The sequence below is a fragment of the Ochotona princeps genome, chromosome 14 (assembly GCF_030435755.1).
Source record: "Ochotona princeps isolate mOchPri1 chromosome 14, mOchPri1.hap1, whole genome shotgun sequence".
Classification (NCBI taxonomy): domain Eukaryota; kingdom Metazoa; phylum Chordata; class Mammalia; order Lagomorpha; family Ochotonidae; genus Ochotona; species Ochotona princeps.
In genome coordinates this window covers 216,238-230,500 of record NC_080845.1, presented here as the reverse complement: position 1 = coordinate 230,500, position 14,263 = coordinate 216,238, and the positions used below count along the sequence as shown (strand labels likewise).

Here is a 14,263-nt window from a genome sequence, read left to right as displayed (position 1 = left end):
AGGCCGCGGCAGGGGCAGCACATTGAAGGTGGGCCATTCCGGGCCCCTGCTGCCATGGCTCCCTGTGAGAGCTTCCGTGCTGTGTGAGCGTGCTGCCCTGCGCTGTGGGTTATGAGAGCAGGCCCAGACACAGCACGGTGGGACGGGCCGGTACGTGCCACTGAGCAGACAGCAGCATGGCAGGAGCCAATTGCCGTGCCAATCCAGGGCAGACTTCAGGGCGAGCTGGGCGCTGGGTGCCTGTGCAGGGCCTGTGCACACTGCTGACGGGGCTGGCCGTGTGCTGTCGGTTGCAGGATGAACAGAAGGCCGAGGACGAGCTGGCCAAGAAGCGGGCCGCCTTCCTCCTGAAGCAGCAGCGCAAGGCCGAGGAGGCGCGCATGCGCAAGCAGCAGCTCGAGGCCCAAGTGGAGCTGAGGCGGGACGAGGCCCGGTGAGCCTGTCCCTCCAGACACGGGGCCAGGGCCCGGGCGGGTGGGCCTGGCCAGTGCTTCCTAGAGGGCTCAGAACTGGTCGCAGGGCCCCCTGAGGGTCTGCTCCTTAGTCATTCCTGCAGCCCACCTCAACTCAAGCAGCCCCCTGTCACTCCAAGGCCTCCACTCCACCTCCATGCGCTCAGGGCCTGGGGCTCAGCTCCCCCGGGCTCCCCGTGAGCTGCCAGCTCCAGGCCTCACCTTCAGCCCGCGGCCCTGGTGCAGGCGGAGCCCGCCGGCCCAGTCATGGCGCGTGTCCCTGTAGGCGTAAAGCTGAGGAGGACCGCGTGCGGAAGGAGGAGGAGAAGGCCCGGCGCGAGCTCATCAAGCAGGAGTACCTGCGGAGGAAGCAGCAGCAGATTCTAGAAGAGCAGGGGCTGGGCAAGCCCAAGACGAAGGCCAAGAGGCCGCGGCCCAAGTCGGTGCACCGGGAGGAGTCGTGCAGCGACTCTGGGACCAAGTGCTCCTCCACCCGTGAGCAGCCGCGCGTCGGGCCCCGCCGTGCTGGGCTGGGAGTGGGGAGGTGGGCCGGCCCGGTGTGTGGTGGGGCGGCCGTCTCCCACAGCAGCCTCCGCCTCTTGTCTCTGACAGCTGACAACCTGAGCCGGACCCAGTCAGGCTCCAACCTGTCCTTGGCCTCGGCGGCGACCACGGAGCCTGAGAGCGTGCACTCGGGGGGGACCCCATCGCAGCGGTAAGGCTCTGGCTCTGTGCTCGTCCCCGATCTGAGGAGGGGCGGGGCGTTTGCTGGCCGCCCTTCCCCAGTGCTGCTTCCTCGGCCACCTGAGGGCCACCAGTGGGGCCGGCCGGCCTCACCTGCCTCGGTGTGTTTGTGGGAGCAACCCCGCCCCACCACCTCCTGCCATGCGCCCTGGTACTACCCCTAGGCTGCACAGCGGGTGCCTCGGGCAGGCTCCAAGTCCTCTCTCAAACGCTTGGCTGACCAGCTGGCATCCCTCTGCTGGGCTTGGCAGGGTCTGCCGGGGGGTGTTGCAGGCCTGGTGGGCAGTGAGGCCCTGCCTCCCTGCAGTCTCCTGGTTCCTTGTGTTGGGGACCCTTGGCTCTCAGAATGTGGGTTGCCTGTTCCTGGTGGGCATGGAGGAGCTGTGCCCTGGGCTAGGCCTCCTTCCTCTTGTGCCACAGAGTGGAGTCCCTGGAAGCCTTGCCCATCCTGAGCCGCAACCCGAGCCGCAGCACTGACCGAGACTGGGAGACGGCGTCGGCGGCGTCCTCCCTGGCCTCAGTGGCCGAGTACACGGGTGAGCTGGCCGCCACGTGGGTAGCGTGGGTCGCGGCAGCCTCCAAGTGTCCTCCCTGGCCTCAGTGGCCGAGTACACGGGTGAGCTGGCCGCCGCGTGGGTAGCGTGGGTCGCGGCAGCCTCCAAGTGTCCTCCCTGGCCTCAGTGGCCGAGTACACGGGTGAGCTGGCCGCCGCGTGGGTAGCGTGGGTCGCGGCAGCCTCCAAGTGTCTGGTCTTCGTTTTGACCTGGAAGACTTTTTTTGTCTAAGAAGATTTTGGTCCGTGCCAGTGAGGGTGGCCTTGGGCTGTTGGGTGGGGAGGGTGGGTGTCCTGGGTGCCGAGGAACCAGGCTCCCAGCTGCACCCTCCAGCCCCTGCCACCGGCAGCGAGTAGGGCCCCAGCTACTGGCTTCAGTACGGGGCCCAGGCAGGAGGACTTCTGCACACTTGAGGCTTTTGAAAAATTCGGGATGATGTTGGGTTTGTCCTTGAGAAAACAGGTGTCCCTGACTTTGTTTTGCCTCAGTTGAGAGGGCTTGTATCCACTGGTCCACTCCCCCAAGGCCAGGCATGGCCAGGGCTGAGCTGGGACCAAAGCCGGAGGCCTGGTGCTCAGTGCAGGAGTCCGCGTGGACGGCAGGGCCTGGCCGTGAGACCAGCGCTGCTGAGTTTCACAGCTGCTTGGGTGGGAGCTGGGGCGGGGGCAACAGGACTTCCAGCCAGCCACTTGATGTGGGCATGGGCATCGTGCCATCGGTGGCACGTGGCCCGGCTGTCATCTCTGTCAAGGGGCACAGTCGCAGGGCTCCAGGCTTCAGGCTTTCTCTCCCTAAGATGTATAGTTTGGGTATGGCTTGTCTGATTTCCAAAACCTCTTTCAGTATCTAACTGGTCCATGGAATCCTTGGGTGTCTCTGTGGTGTGTTGGGGTTCTGGAGTCCTGACCTGCCCTCGTGTGTCCCCCCAGGCCCCAAGCTCTTCAAGGAGCCCAGCACCAAGTCCAACAAGACCATCATTCACAACGCTGTCTCCCACTGCTGCCTGGCGGGCAAGGTCAACGAGCCGCACAAGGACTCAGTGCTGCAGGTAAGTGCCGGCAGCGTGCTCCCTCAGCCGGCAGTGCTCCCTCAGCCAACAGTGTGCTCCCTCAGCCGGCAGTGCTCCCTCAGCCAACAGTGTGCTCCCTCAGCCGGCAGTGCTCCCTCAGCCAACAGTGTGCTCCCTCAGCCGGCAGTGCTCCCTCAGCCGGCAGCGTGCTCCCTCAGCCAGCGCTTGCTGTGGGCCTGGTGCTCTTTAAGGACTTCTGTGTTTTCCTGGAAGAGTGACACTGGCATACCTCGCAGGCGTGGCTCACTGTGCCCAGGGCTTCACCAGGCAGGGCCGTGGCAGGGTGAAGCCGACAGCTGCCACGTCCGTGTGTGGTCCTGCGCTCCCCCCCGGGGTGTTAGCAGGTCATGCACTGGCCGCAGCGGGCACCTGGCTGCCCCTGGGTGGGTGCTGGGGTCACTGCCTGTGCCTTCACCACCTGCCAGGATGCCAGTCCCGCTGAGGACTCTTTTAAATCACTTCGCGGCTGGGCAGCCGCTGGCCCTTCCCCAGGGCCCACGGGCAGTGCAGGGCCTCGCTCTGTGTCCTGGAGCTCCTGGGTGCTGTGGCAGGAGTGCCACTCAGAGCGCGTGGTGCTGGGCACAACAGGGCCTCCAGGCCGCGTGGGCAGGTCGCAGGGGGCTGGGGTCCCTGGAGGTGACCTAGGAGGGTCGAGGGCAGCCGAGCGGAGAAAAGGTAGGCTCGGCACTTGGATGAGGTGGGGGAGGTGTGCGGGGCCCAGATGCAGCGTTCGTGTGCTGCTGACAGCCGGGAGGGCCCCTCATTCATTTATGCTAGGCGCCCTTTGGTTTGGTGGACAGAGGGGACAGGTACACTGAGTAAGGTGGCCGCTGGCGCGCCCAGGCAGCCTGTGCGCAGTGTCCACAGGCCACAGTGTGTGCAGGGACCCAGGGCCCCTGCGCTCTGGTGCCGTCTCCTTGGCACCCTGAGTGGCTCCTGCGGCACATGGCCCCCGTTCCCTCGGAAGCTCAGCTGGCTGCCCTGCGGGGTGACGCGGTTCCGGCAGGAGGCCCGTGGACCTGACTGCCCGCTGCCCCGACCCCGTGCAGGAGCTGGAGAAGTGTGACGCCAACCACTACATCATCCTGTTCCGCGACGCCGGCTGCCAGTTCCGGGCCCTGTACTGCTACTACCCCGACACCGAGGAGGTCCACAAGCTCACGGGCACGGGCCCCAAGAGCATCACCAAGAAGATGATTGACAAGCTGTACAAGTACAGCTCGGACCGGAAACAGTTTAACTTGATCCCGGCCAAAACCATGTCGGTGAGCGTGGATGCGCTCACCATCCACAGCCACCTGTGGCAGCCGAGGCGACCGGCGCCCAAGAAGGGCCAGAGCCGCAAGTGACGCGCAGCCGCCCGCGGCCGTCACCCTCGGCCCTTTCCCCAGAGATTCCGGACAGCGAGAGGAGCGTGGCCCCAGGCTCCCGCACGGCAGGCATGCGGGCAGGGGCGAGGGGCGACCAGAGGGCTAGCCAAGTGGACCCCTCCGCAGCCCCTGTGCACATGGTTGATGCCCCGGGGCTGGCCAGCTGTGACCTCGGCGCACGCAGGACGAGACCCGGTCTCGGCTCAGGGGGTGTGCGTGTCTAGCGGAGGCGGTCCCGGTGGGACGCTCTCCGTTACCGAGTTCTACTGCCAACATTTCTATCCGGTTCTAAGGTTTGGAAGAATCTTGTCGTTCTTGCTGCTTCGAGAAAGTTTACTGAGGACCCAAGTTTACGGAAGCACTGGTCCTGCAGCCCGCCGCGCTCGGGCAGTTGCAGGCTCCAGGAGGCCGTGTGACGGTACGCGGGCTGGCGACGGCCAGCTGCAGCTGTCGGTACTGCTCTGAGGGTGTGTTCCCTTCAATACAGACAGGTCCGGGTGCGCTGGCTCGGGCTCGGCCTGAGCCCGTGTGACGGACCGGGCTGTGCAGGCGTCAGTACCTGCTCCGGGCGAGGCCGCTTCCCTGGCTCTGCTGCTGCTGGGGTCTCCTTGAGGGGGGGTCCTGCCTCCCCCTCATCCCACAGCGGCAGCACGTGGCAGGTGTGGCGGCTGGCAGCCTGAGATGCAGTTTGCTGGCGTGGTTTTGCACATACGTGTGGGAGTGTTACTTGAATCTGGCCTGCAGACGCCATGAGTGGAGCGAGATGAGGACGCGGGAATACCAACCGGAGGGCGCGTGCGCGAGGCGGGCTGCAGGGCTGTCGCGGGAATACCAACCGGAGGGCGCGTGCGCGAGGCGGGCTGCAGGGCTGTCGCGGGAATACCAACCGGAGGGCGCGTGCGCGAGGCGGGCTGCAGGGCTGTCGCGGGAATACCAACCGGAGGGCGCGTGCGCGAGGCGGGCTGCAGGGCTGACGCGGGAATACCAACCGGAGGGCGTGTGCGCGAGGCGGGCTGCAGGGCTGTCGCAGCCTGCCTGGGGCTTCCCGTGCCAGCTCCGTGGGCGCGGGGGTGGACGTCCCGGGTGGGCCCCGTGCCCACGCTTCCCCGTGTGTGCTTGTGTCGCGCTCTTGGACATTATATGACCGTATTTATTTTAAGAAAGCACTACAGTGTAATAAAGGAATGAGCCAACCTGTTTCCCGTTTGTATATGGGGGCGTCCAATACGCTCTGTTGCTTGCGCCCTGCACCCCTGGGCGAGCCTGGCTTCCCTCCACCTTGAGAGTCCCTGGCCAGGGCCTGGGGAGGCGGCTCCGAGGCCTTTTGGCTTTGGTGAAGCTTCCTGTCTCACAGTGGACAGCCTCCCGGGCCCCTCATGGCAGTGGTCTCAGGCCGTTCCCTTTGCCGGTGGTGCCATGGGTGCCTGCATTGGTCAGGCCATGTGTGGGCTCCCTGGTCACCCATTTCTGAGGCTGGGCACCCTGCTACCACTGAGCCCTACCGTAGTGTCGCCCAGGGGCCCGCGGTCTGACAAGCTCGTGTGTGAAGCCCTGTGGCTACAGGAGGCCTAGTGCTACAGGAATCCCACCCTGCACACATTATTGCAGCATGTAGGCATGTGTGCCAGGCTGTGCCCAGTGCCCCGTGACTGCCAGGAGCTCCCCTCCGCAGGGCAACCTTGGGAGGGACACCTGCAGTTAGTTCAAGGTCACGTTTATGCCCCGGAGCTGCCATGACTTGGACAGCAAAGTTCTTCCCGAACTCCTGGCTGGCCCCTCACAGATGGCAGACATGTCTGTCGGTGGGGCCTGGCCTTCTCAAAGTCACCTGCTGGCACTGGACACAAGGCCAGATGTGGGCTCTCAGCTGGCATTCCTTTGCAGGGAGCGCATGGGTACCAGTGGGTGCCACACACGGTCAGCTGGGACAGGAAGCCGAGCCAGGACCCCATGCAGGTGTTCTGAGATGCTGTGGGCCTGGGGGCACCCCAGCTGGACCGTGGTTCATGGCCTGGGCTGCTTCCCTGGGGGCACTCGTGGCTGACTTGTTTACCGAGGAGCAGGGAGGCTTGCTTTGGGGGCTGCGTTTGTCACTCCACACCAGGGGAGTGGTGCCCCTGCTGCAGCCAGCTGGGCAGTAGCCAGCAGATGGGGGTTTCTCTCTTGCCTTCCAAATAAAAAGGAAATAAATTTTTAAAACCGCAAAACTGTAAGCTCCGCGTGGCCAGGCCAGCCTTGTCGCTGATTTTCAGGGCCAAGCCTGTGTGCAGTAGAAAGGTGGGTTGCCTCTGGTGTACCGCAGAACCCCCTTTCTGTGGGGTGCCCATGTGCCACATGCACCTGTGTGGAGTCCCTGCCCCGCCACAGACGTGCACACACTGTCACCAACACCACCAGGACGTGACGGGACGAGCCTGCCGGGGACACCGCGGGCCTGCCAACGTGACCGCAGCAAGACTGGGCTGCTTCTGTGGGCAGGATGCCTGTCCGTGCGGAGGGCGCGTCTGCCAGCAACCTCCCAAGGACTGAGCAATGGCCCTGGGCGGGGGCCAGCTCCCTGGGCAGCTCGTGGGAGGTAGCCTGGACCAGCTGGCGGCTTGGTGTCCCCCAAGCCTGTGGTGCCTTCTAGAACATTCGTCACCTGTGCCCGAGACTCCGTGGACACTGCATCTCCTGCCCTGAGGGCCCAGAGGGAACATTCCAGCTTCCTGCGGTAAGCTTTTTAACACACACACCACTTGTGCACTGTGGGACCTCGTCACTGCCTGGGAGTGGCCAGCACAGCAGTGGAGGCCCAGGCACTCTGCCCACAGCAGGCCTGACGCGCGCAGAGTGACCCAGGCCTCGCATGGGACACGGGGAGGACATGCGGGCAAGGTTGCAGCCCTGTCCTGGGTACGTGGGCAGCCGTGTGTGCGGGAAGTGGCCAGCTGCTCACAGCCTCGCAGCACAGTGAGGCCGCCAGTGCCACCTCCGGGCCTGCATCCCAGGTGGGCGTTGGTGGGAAGCCAACGGGCAGAGGTGCTGTGGGTGGGGCGGCTGAATTCACAGCGGGTGTTGTGGTGGCACTGCCTACTGACCTTCGGACAGACACATTGGGCCTGCGTGTTTTTCCTCCGGGGCCTTGGGCAGGAGGGTCACCGGGTCACGGTGGACTCGCGTGCGCGGGGCTGCTGCGGGCATTGCCGGGCCATCAGAGCCAGACCCTTGACGATGCCTGCAGGCTGGGGCCCATGCCTCACAGAGCCGGCCCCATGCAGGGCCTGTGTCCTCATCTCTTTTGGAAAAAAAGACTTTTTTTTGAATTGAAAGGCAGAGTTAGGAGAGACAGATCTTCCATCTGCTGGTTCACTTGTCAAAGTGGCCACCGGAGCCAGAGCTGGGCTGGTCTGCGGCAGGTGCTCCACGGGCTCTATCCTCCGGGCACACTGGTAGGGAGCTGGATAGGGGCGGAGCAGCCAGGACTCGAACCAGCACCACAGGTGGAAGCTACCCCAGCAGATGGACGGCCTCCATGTGGCTGCTGTGCCCCCCTCACAGGGACCTCAGTCACACCAGATGGGAGATCATCCCAGTGACCTCATGGTCTGGCCGCACATACCACCCTGTGGAGCGCCAGTTGGGACTGGGCACTGGCACCTCCCAGGACCCCTGGCAGGACCCCTGTGGGAGCCCTGGGCAGGGACTGTGAAATCCAGGCCAGAGCCAGCCGGCCAGGGTTAGGTCCAGCCTTCCGTCCTCGCCCCCGCCCCCGGTGGAGGGCTGGAGAAGTCCAGCTTGGACCTGCCGCTGCCCCGCTCACTCCCCTACCCTTGGAGAGGCAGTGGAGCTGTAGGGATGCATACAGGATTCCAGGTGCCACAGGCTGCCTTTATTAGGTTTGTGACCGACTCCCATGGCAAACTGGCGGCCACCTTTGCCCGCCTAGGAGGCAGGGCATCCACGGGGCCACTTCGGCCTGGGTGAGCGCTGGGCACAGCAGTGTCCCCAGGGTCAATGTGCTAAAAGGGCCATAGAGTGCCTGTCCAGCGCTAGACAGGCCTGGCTGTCAGGAGCTCCAGTTGGCTCGCAGCCCGGATCCTCCCCGATAGTGGTGCCTTCCCCAAAGGCCTGGAGACCCAGGGTAGCTCCTCCCCTTCCCACTGCCCCCGACTGTTTGGTCACCACCAAGTAACAGACCCGGCCCCTCCTGCTGCAGGATGGGGACTGAGGGGTTGCTGTGGGACCCAGGACCTTTGTCGGGGCCCCGAGTCTGCCGTTCCTTCCTGGGTGCCTGTGAGGCTCATGTCCTGGGCTTTTGGGCACTTTCTGGGCAGGAAGGTTGCAGTCAGGCCAGGAGCTGGGCGTGTGGCAGGGCTGGGCCCAGGGCCCCACACCGGATTCCATGTGCCCAGCTGTGGGAGGGACTGCCCCCAGACTCTCGGGGACCCTAGGTGGGCACAAACGAGGCCCTGTCCCCAGAGCAGGGGCCCCCGACACACCGGTCTCCAGTAAGGCCTGCATGCAGATGCTGGCTGTCTGCCCACTGCAGGGGCGAGGCCGGTGTGCCCAGGCCCGGACAGTGACTGGGCTGCCGAGGCCACGTGGGCACCTTCCCAAGGTGGGGGCACTCCTGCAGGGTACGCCCTGGAACAGAAGCTGGAGTGGAATTGTGCTTGGCAGATGGCGTGAGGCCTCCCTTGTGAGGCTGCAGGAGGGCCATGGGGTGCCAGGCCTGACACTGGGCAAGTTCAAGGAGAGTACTGCCCCTCTTCCCACCAAGGGCTTCCAGGACCCTCCCCTGCTGAGCCTTCTGGGGGCTCAGAATGTGGGCCGAGGGACACCCAGCTCATCCCTCGGTTCTGGGAGGCTCAGCCCAGGAGCTGTGGGGGACGCACGGCTCGGCGTGTGACACCCCAGGTCCTCAGCACAGCCTGGGCTGGGCCACCAGGGCTCAGCCAAGCACCAACACGAGCTGCGGGGTGTCTGTGCCGACGTGAAAAGAGGCAGAGAAGGGCTCCTGCAGGCGCTTCTCTGGGCGCGTGTGAGCACACTTGCTGGCTGGGCTGCTCACAGCTGCGTCTCATCTCGTGTCTCGGGGTTGCAGGACAGCTTGTGGCTCGGGGAACTGCCAGCCACGTGGGCCAGGGGGTCTGAGCGAATGAGATACCTGTAGGAGACATGTGTGAGGATGCCGGGGCTGTGCGGCCAGGGCAGCCTCATCCCGAGGTGTTGCTGGGGGGCTGGGGGGCTGGGGGGCTGGGGGGACTGGGAACTTACACGATGTCGTTGGGTTTCAGCCTCGTGTCAGGCGGGGGGTTGATTAGGACGTAGGAGAGGGTGTTCTGCTGGTCATTCATCTCATCTACAAAGGACACAGCTGGGCAGGTCCCCGTGCCACCAGGCCCGCCCAGAGGGTAGGGCCCCATGCCACCAGGCCCGCTCAGTGGGGCAGGGCCCCGTGCCACCAGGCCCGCTCAGTGGGGCAGGTCCCCGTGCCGCCAGGCCCGCCCAGAGGGGCAGGTCCCCGTGCCACCAGGCCCGCTCAGTGGGGCAGGGCCCAGGCCTTGCCAGCCTTTCTGGCTGTTCTACTCAGCCAGGGCTCCTCCTCTCCAGTGCACACCCAGCCCCGGCTCTTCAGTGGCAGGGCCAGCTCGCTCTGAGGGGAAGCCAAGCCGGGGTCCCAAGTCCTGCCTGGGGCAGCATGCTCAGCCTCAACAGCAGGAAATAGTGGCAACTCAGCGCTGGAGGCCCAAGCAGAGGTGCCAAACACACCTGCCCACACCACCACCTGCCCACACCACCTGCCCACACCACCACCTGAACACACCACCTGCCCACACCACCACCTGAACACACCACCTGCCCACACCACCACCTGCCCACACCACCACCTGCCCACACCACCTGCCCACACCACCACCTGAACACACCACCACCTGAACACACCACCACCTGAACACACCACCTGAACACACCACCACCTGAACACACCACCTGCCCACACCACCACCTGAACACACCACCTGAACACACCACCACCTGAACACACCACCTGCCCACACCACCACCTGAACACACCACCTGCCCACACCACCACCTGCCCACACCACCACCTGCCCACACCACCTGCCCACACCACCACCTGAACACACCACCACCTGAACACACCACCACCTGAACACACCACCTGAACACACCACCACCTGAACACACCACCTGCCCACACCACCACCTGAACACACCACCTGAACACACCACCACCTGAACACACCACCTGAACACACCACCACCTGAACACACCACCTGCCCACACCACCACCTGAACACACCACCTGAACACACCACCACCTGAACACACCACCTGAACACACCACCTGCCCACACCACCACCTGAACACACCACCACCTGAACACACCACCTGAACACACCACCACCTGAACACACCACCTGAACACACCACCACCTGAACACACCACCTGCCCACACCACCACCTGAACACACCACCTGCCCACACCACCACCTGAACACACCACCTGCCCACACCACCACCTGAACACACCACCACCTGAACACACCACCTGCCCACACACCTGCCCACACCTCTGCATGCCTTGGTAGGCAATGCCATGCTGGCCACGGCTGCTGCTCCCACACCCAGCAACAGTCATTTCTGCAACCCAACCCCACCTATGCCTGCACAGCCAGTAGAGCTGGACCCAGCCACACACCCACACCTGCCCCATCACCCCTCAGAGCCCAGCAGTGCAGACCATGGTTGATGGTCGCCCTGTGGTGGGCAGTCCCACGGCCACAGGAAATGGACAGGATCCTCCGAGAAGCCCAGTGGCCTGAACACAGCACACTGCCCAGAGGGGTTGCCAGGCGGGGCCCTGGCCAGGACAGGATGTGCCCTGGGCAAGTGAGGGGTGAGGCGTGGCATTCCTGGCCTTGAGCACACCCCTGAGGGAGCCACTGGGGCCTCAGAGCGGGGGCTTCCCCCCTTCAGCCCCGGGGCCAGCACCCCGAGATCCTGCTCCTGAGACCACAGCCAGTGGGGACGCTGGTCATGTGCCAGCAGCCCGGTCCATCCCTCCTGGCCTCTGTGGGTGGAGGCTAGAGCAGCAGCCACTGCAGGCCTCGGCCAGCTGGGTCGGGCACGGGCACTAATCCCAGGACCCAGGAAGGACAGCAAGGCCCGGCCAGCCCAGGTCAGGGTCAAGTGTCCACACGCCCGTAGGTGTACCAGGGCTGCAGGGGAGACAGGGCTAGGTTTGGATGTGTTCAGGAGGGACTGGTCTGGGGTGGGTCACCCTGGTCCTGCGTCCCAGCCCCACTCCTGCACCAGGACTCGGGGTGGCCACGATGCCTCCCTCCCAGGGCACAATGCGGAAGGTGAGGGAAGCCGGCATGCCAGCCTGTCCGCTCACTGGAGGCGCCACAGGTGCACAGGTGGTACCCAGTCAGTGCCTGGGGCAGCCTGAGCTCGCATGCTCGCCTGTCAGGGAACTGCCACAGAAGCAGATGTGGCCAGGCAGAGGGGGATGACACTGCCAGTGCCCACCAGAGCCCCCACCTGCCCCTTCTCCCTCGAAGCAGCTGCGGGTTGCAGAGTAAGAAAGCGCAAGGATCTGGTGCCATGTCAGCCTGTGGCCACCTAGGCCTGGGTCTGCCCTGGCAAGGAGGCCCCAGCCAGCTAATGCCCACCTGGCCCAGAGGCCCCCAAGCTAGCTCCTAGCTTCCTGTGTGGAGTCTGGCAGGACAAGGTCCCAGCTGTGGAAGCCCATGGCTCAGACCCTCCCTGGGCTCCAACTTGGGCCCTGGCGTGGGGCGGGGCGCGTGTGGCCTAGGGTCACCCTGGAGGGGAAGTGGGTGTGGGCACGCCGCATCTCAGTTGCAACTCCTTGGGACTCCAAGCCCAGCAACCCCCAGCACTCCAGCAGAACCCAGGAGCCTGGGTCACTTCTCAGGGCTAAGGGCCAGACTGCTTGGAGAGCAAAACAGGGCAAGGGTGCCTGGGACGGAGCCAGAACCAAGTGGGGCCCCCACTCAGGGTGGCCACAGCCCAAGACGGAGGACAGGTGCAAGGGCCCAGCCCAGAGCCGGCTGGGGGCACGGGGCGAGGTTGGGGGCGGGGGGGCCCTCGCCTGCTGGCTGGGGGCACGGGGGCCCTCGCCTGCTGGCTGGGGGCACGAGGGGGGGTCAGGGCTCGCCTGCTGGCTGGGGGCACGGGGGGCCCTCGCCTGCCGGAAGTGCTTGGACTCTGCAGCCCGGAAGCCTCTCTCTTCTCTTCTGTCCACCCCCTGGTTGGGCCGGGATCAAGGTCAGGTCAATGTCCCCTGAGCAGAATTACCTTGCAGATATCCCAGGTTTACCCGGTTCATGACGTCACTGGCTGTTAAGTTTGCTATGTCCTCTAAGAACACACAGGAGGGGCACGGGGAGAGAGAGAGAGCAGCGCGGTCAGCAGGCAGTGGCAGAGCGGGGCATGGCACGGGCAGGCGGCTGCTGCTAAGCCAGCCCAGCAGGGGAGAGGGGCCCGCTTTGTGCCAAGCGGTGGGGGTTAGTCATGCGCCAGCTCAGGGAGGGAGTGGGCAGGGCCAGGACTTGGGGGCTGTGACCACCATTCTGTGCCCTGATGGTCAGTGTCCCCCAGAAGGAGGCAGGCAGGAAGGCCCGGGTGCCCCCGACACTGAACCTGGGCCTGGGAAAGGTCCCGGGGCCCCCTGGCCTGTCCGCTCTGGGGCTGCAGCTGGTCCAGGCTGGCCCAGCGTGCATGGCCCTGGCCATTCCTGGGCAGCTCCCAGGGGCACCCTGGGCACCCGACCCCACTTAGAGCATCCCAAGGGCCCCTGATCTCGGCGACCATCAGCAGAAGCAGGTGGACACGGAAGTGTGCCTGGGTGGGGCAGAGTCCTGAGGATGGAGCCTCATGGGAGTTGGGGCTCCCAGGCCAGGGTTGGATGTGGCCAGGCCGCGGCCAGGCCTGTTGGGTCACATGGGACCGGTGGCTCCGTCAGGAAGGAGGACGCAGTCACACCGCCCCTACCCGCCAGCGGGCTCAGTGCATGTGGGTGGCGGGGTGCCCGGGGAGGTCAAGTTTTCCTTGCCTCAGTCCTGGGCTGCTGCTGTGTTGCCGAGACGGTCCCCACACACTGGCTTAGCCCGAGCTGGCCGGGGACCCACTCCAGCCCGCAGCCCCAGTCCTCCGCTCCAGGGGGCTAACTCTAAAGCGACCAGGCCAGGAGGGCGGCCTGCGTCCCCGGGCGCTGTGGCCTGTCCTTACCGTAGCCAGTGGTGGGCAGCCCCAGGTGCTTCATGCGGTTCTTGACCAGCTCGGAGAGCTCCTGGCGCTCGGATCGCTGGCACAGGCTGAGCCGCTGCTGGCTGGTGCGCTCGGCGGCCGCAGGTGCCTTGGCCGGCTGGCTGCCCTTGCGGCTGAGTTTCCGGGCCCAGGGCAGGCTCTTCCGCCGCAGCAGGGGATACCCCGCCTGGTCGCCGTCCACGTGGCGGCCTTGGGCGCTGCCGCCACCACCGGGGCCCGCCTGTGCCTCCCAGGGCCCCGGGGCCTCTCGCGTGTCCTCACAGTCCTCCATGTTCACTGAGATCTGGGACTGAGGTAGCGGGGCTATGGGGAGGGCGGCCTGTCCCGGCCTCCTGCCTGGCCACAGGTCTGGGTACCGAGGGGGGCCCCACCCTGAGGGCAGCCCCCACTCCCTTCACTCCCATCCCTCCTGACTCCTCCACAAGGGTTACCCCCAAATGCAAGTGGCCCAGTGGAGGCCGGTGAGAGCAGTGTGGGGGCACAGGGGATGTAGGGTCCATGTAGACACCGCCTGGGGGTCCAGGGTCAGGCTGGACCACTGTGGGAGAGGCCGTGAGCCACCCCAACTGTGCATGGAGGGGGAGGGGAATGCCCCTCAGGGTCCCTCCCTGCCCATGTCCCCAGGGTGGTGGGGTTGTCGCCACAGCGCCAAGTGGCTGGGGTGCCAGGAGGTACTCGGGGGAGCTCACCTGGGCTCTGAGGTCCTGGGGCTGCCAAGGAAACAGGATGGTGGGCCAGGGCCTGTGGCTGCCCCCTCCCCGGGGCCTC

General features: G+C 65.5%; 2 protein-coding genes across 3 annotated transcripts in view; one reads left to right on the top strand and one right to left on the bottom strand.

Annotated features, from left to right (window-relative positions):
* The window catches only part of CAMSAP1 (calmodulin regulated spectrin associated protein 1), a 48,018-nt gene extending 43,820 nt beyond the window's left edge, over nucleotides 1-4,198 (top strand). For both annotated transcript variants that reach the window (XM_058672420.1, XM_058672419.1), the window contains exons 12-17: nucleotides 297-433; nucleotides 739-947; nucleotides 1,065-1,167; nucleotides 1,617-1,732; nucleotides 2,680-2,798; nucleotides 3,869-4,198. In XM_058672420.1, coding sequence (XP_058528403.1) covers nucleotides 297-433; nucleotides 739-947; nucleotides 1,065-1,167; nucleotides 1,617-1,732; nucleotides 2,680-2,798; nucleotides 3,869-4,168 — 984 coding nt within the window. In that variant the 3' untranslated portion in view covers nucleotides 4,169-4,198. The remainder of the gene's footprint in view (nucleotides 1-296; nucleotides 434-738; nucleotides 948-1,064; nucleotides 1,168-1,616; nucleotides 1,733-2,679; nucleotides 2,799-3,868) is intronic.
* Nucleotides 4,199-9,204: 5,006 nt separating this feature from the next.
* Nucleotides 9,205-14,263, bottom strand: part of KCNT1 (potassium sodium-activated channel subfamily T member 1) — a 29,248-nt gene continuing 24,189 nt past the window's right edge. The window contains exons 29-33 of the mRNA XM_058672838.1: nucleotides 14,185-14,205; nucleotides 13,457-13,784; nucleotides 12,524-12,586; nucleotides 9,449-9,533; nucleotides 9,205-9,338 (exon numbers count right to left, since the gene is read on the bottom strand). Coding sequence (XP_058528821.1) covers nucleotides 9,239-9,338; nucleotides 9,449-9,533; nucleotides 12,524-12,586; nucleotides 13,457-13,784; nucleotides 14,185-14,205 — 597 coding nt within the window. The 3' untranslated portion in view covers nucleotides 9,205-9,238. The remainder of the gene's footprint in view (nucleotides 9,339-9,448; nucleotides 9,534-12,523; nucleotides 12,587-13,456; nucleotides 13,785-14,184; nucleotides 14,206-14,263) is intronic.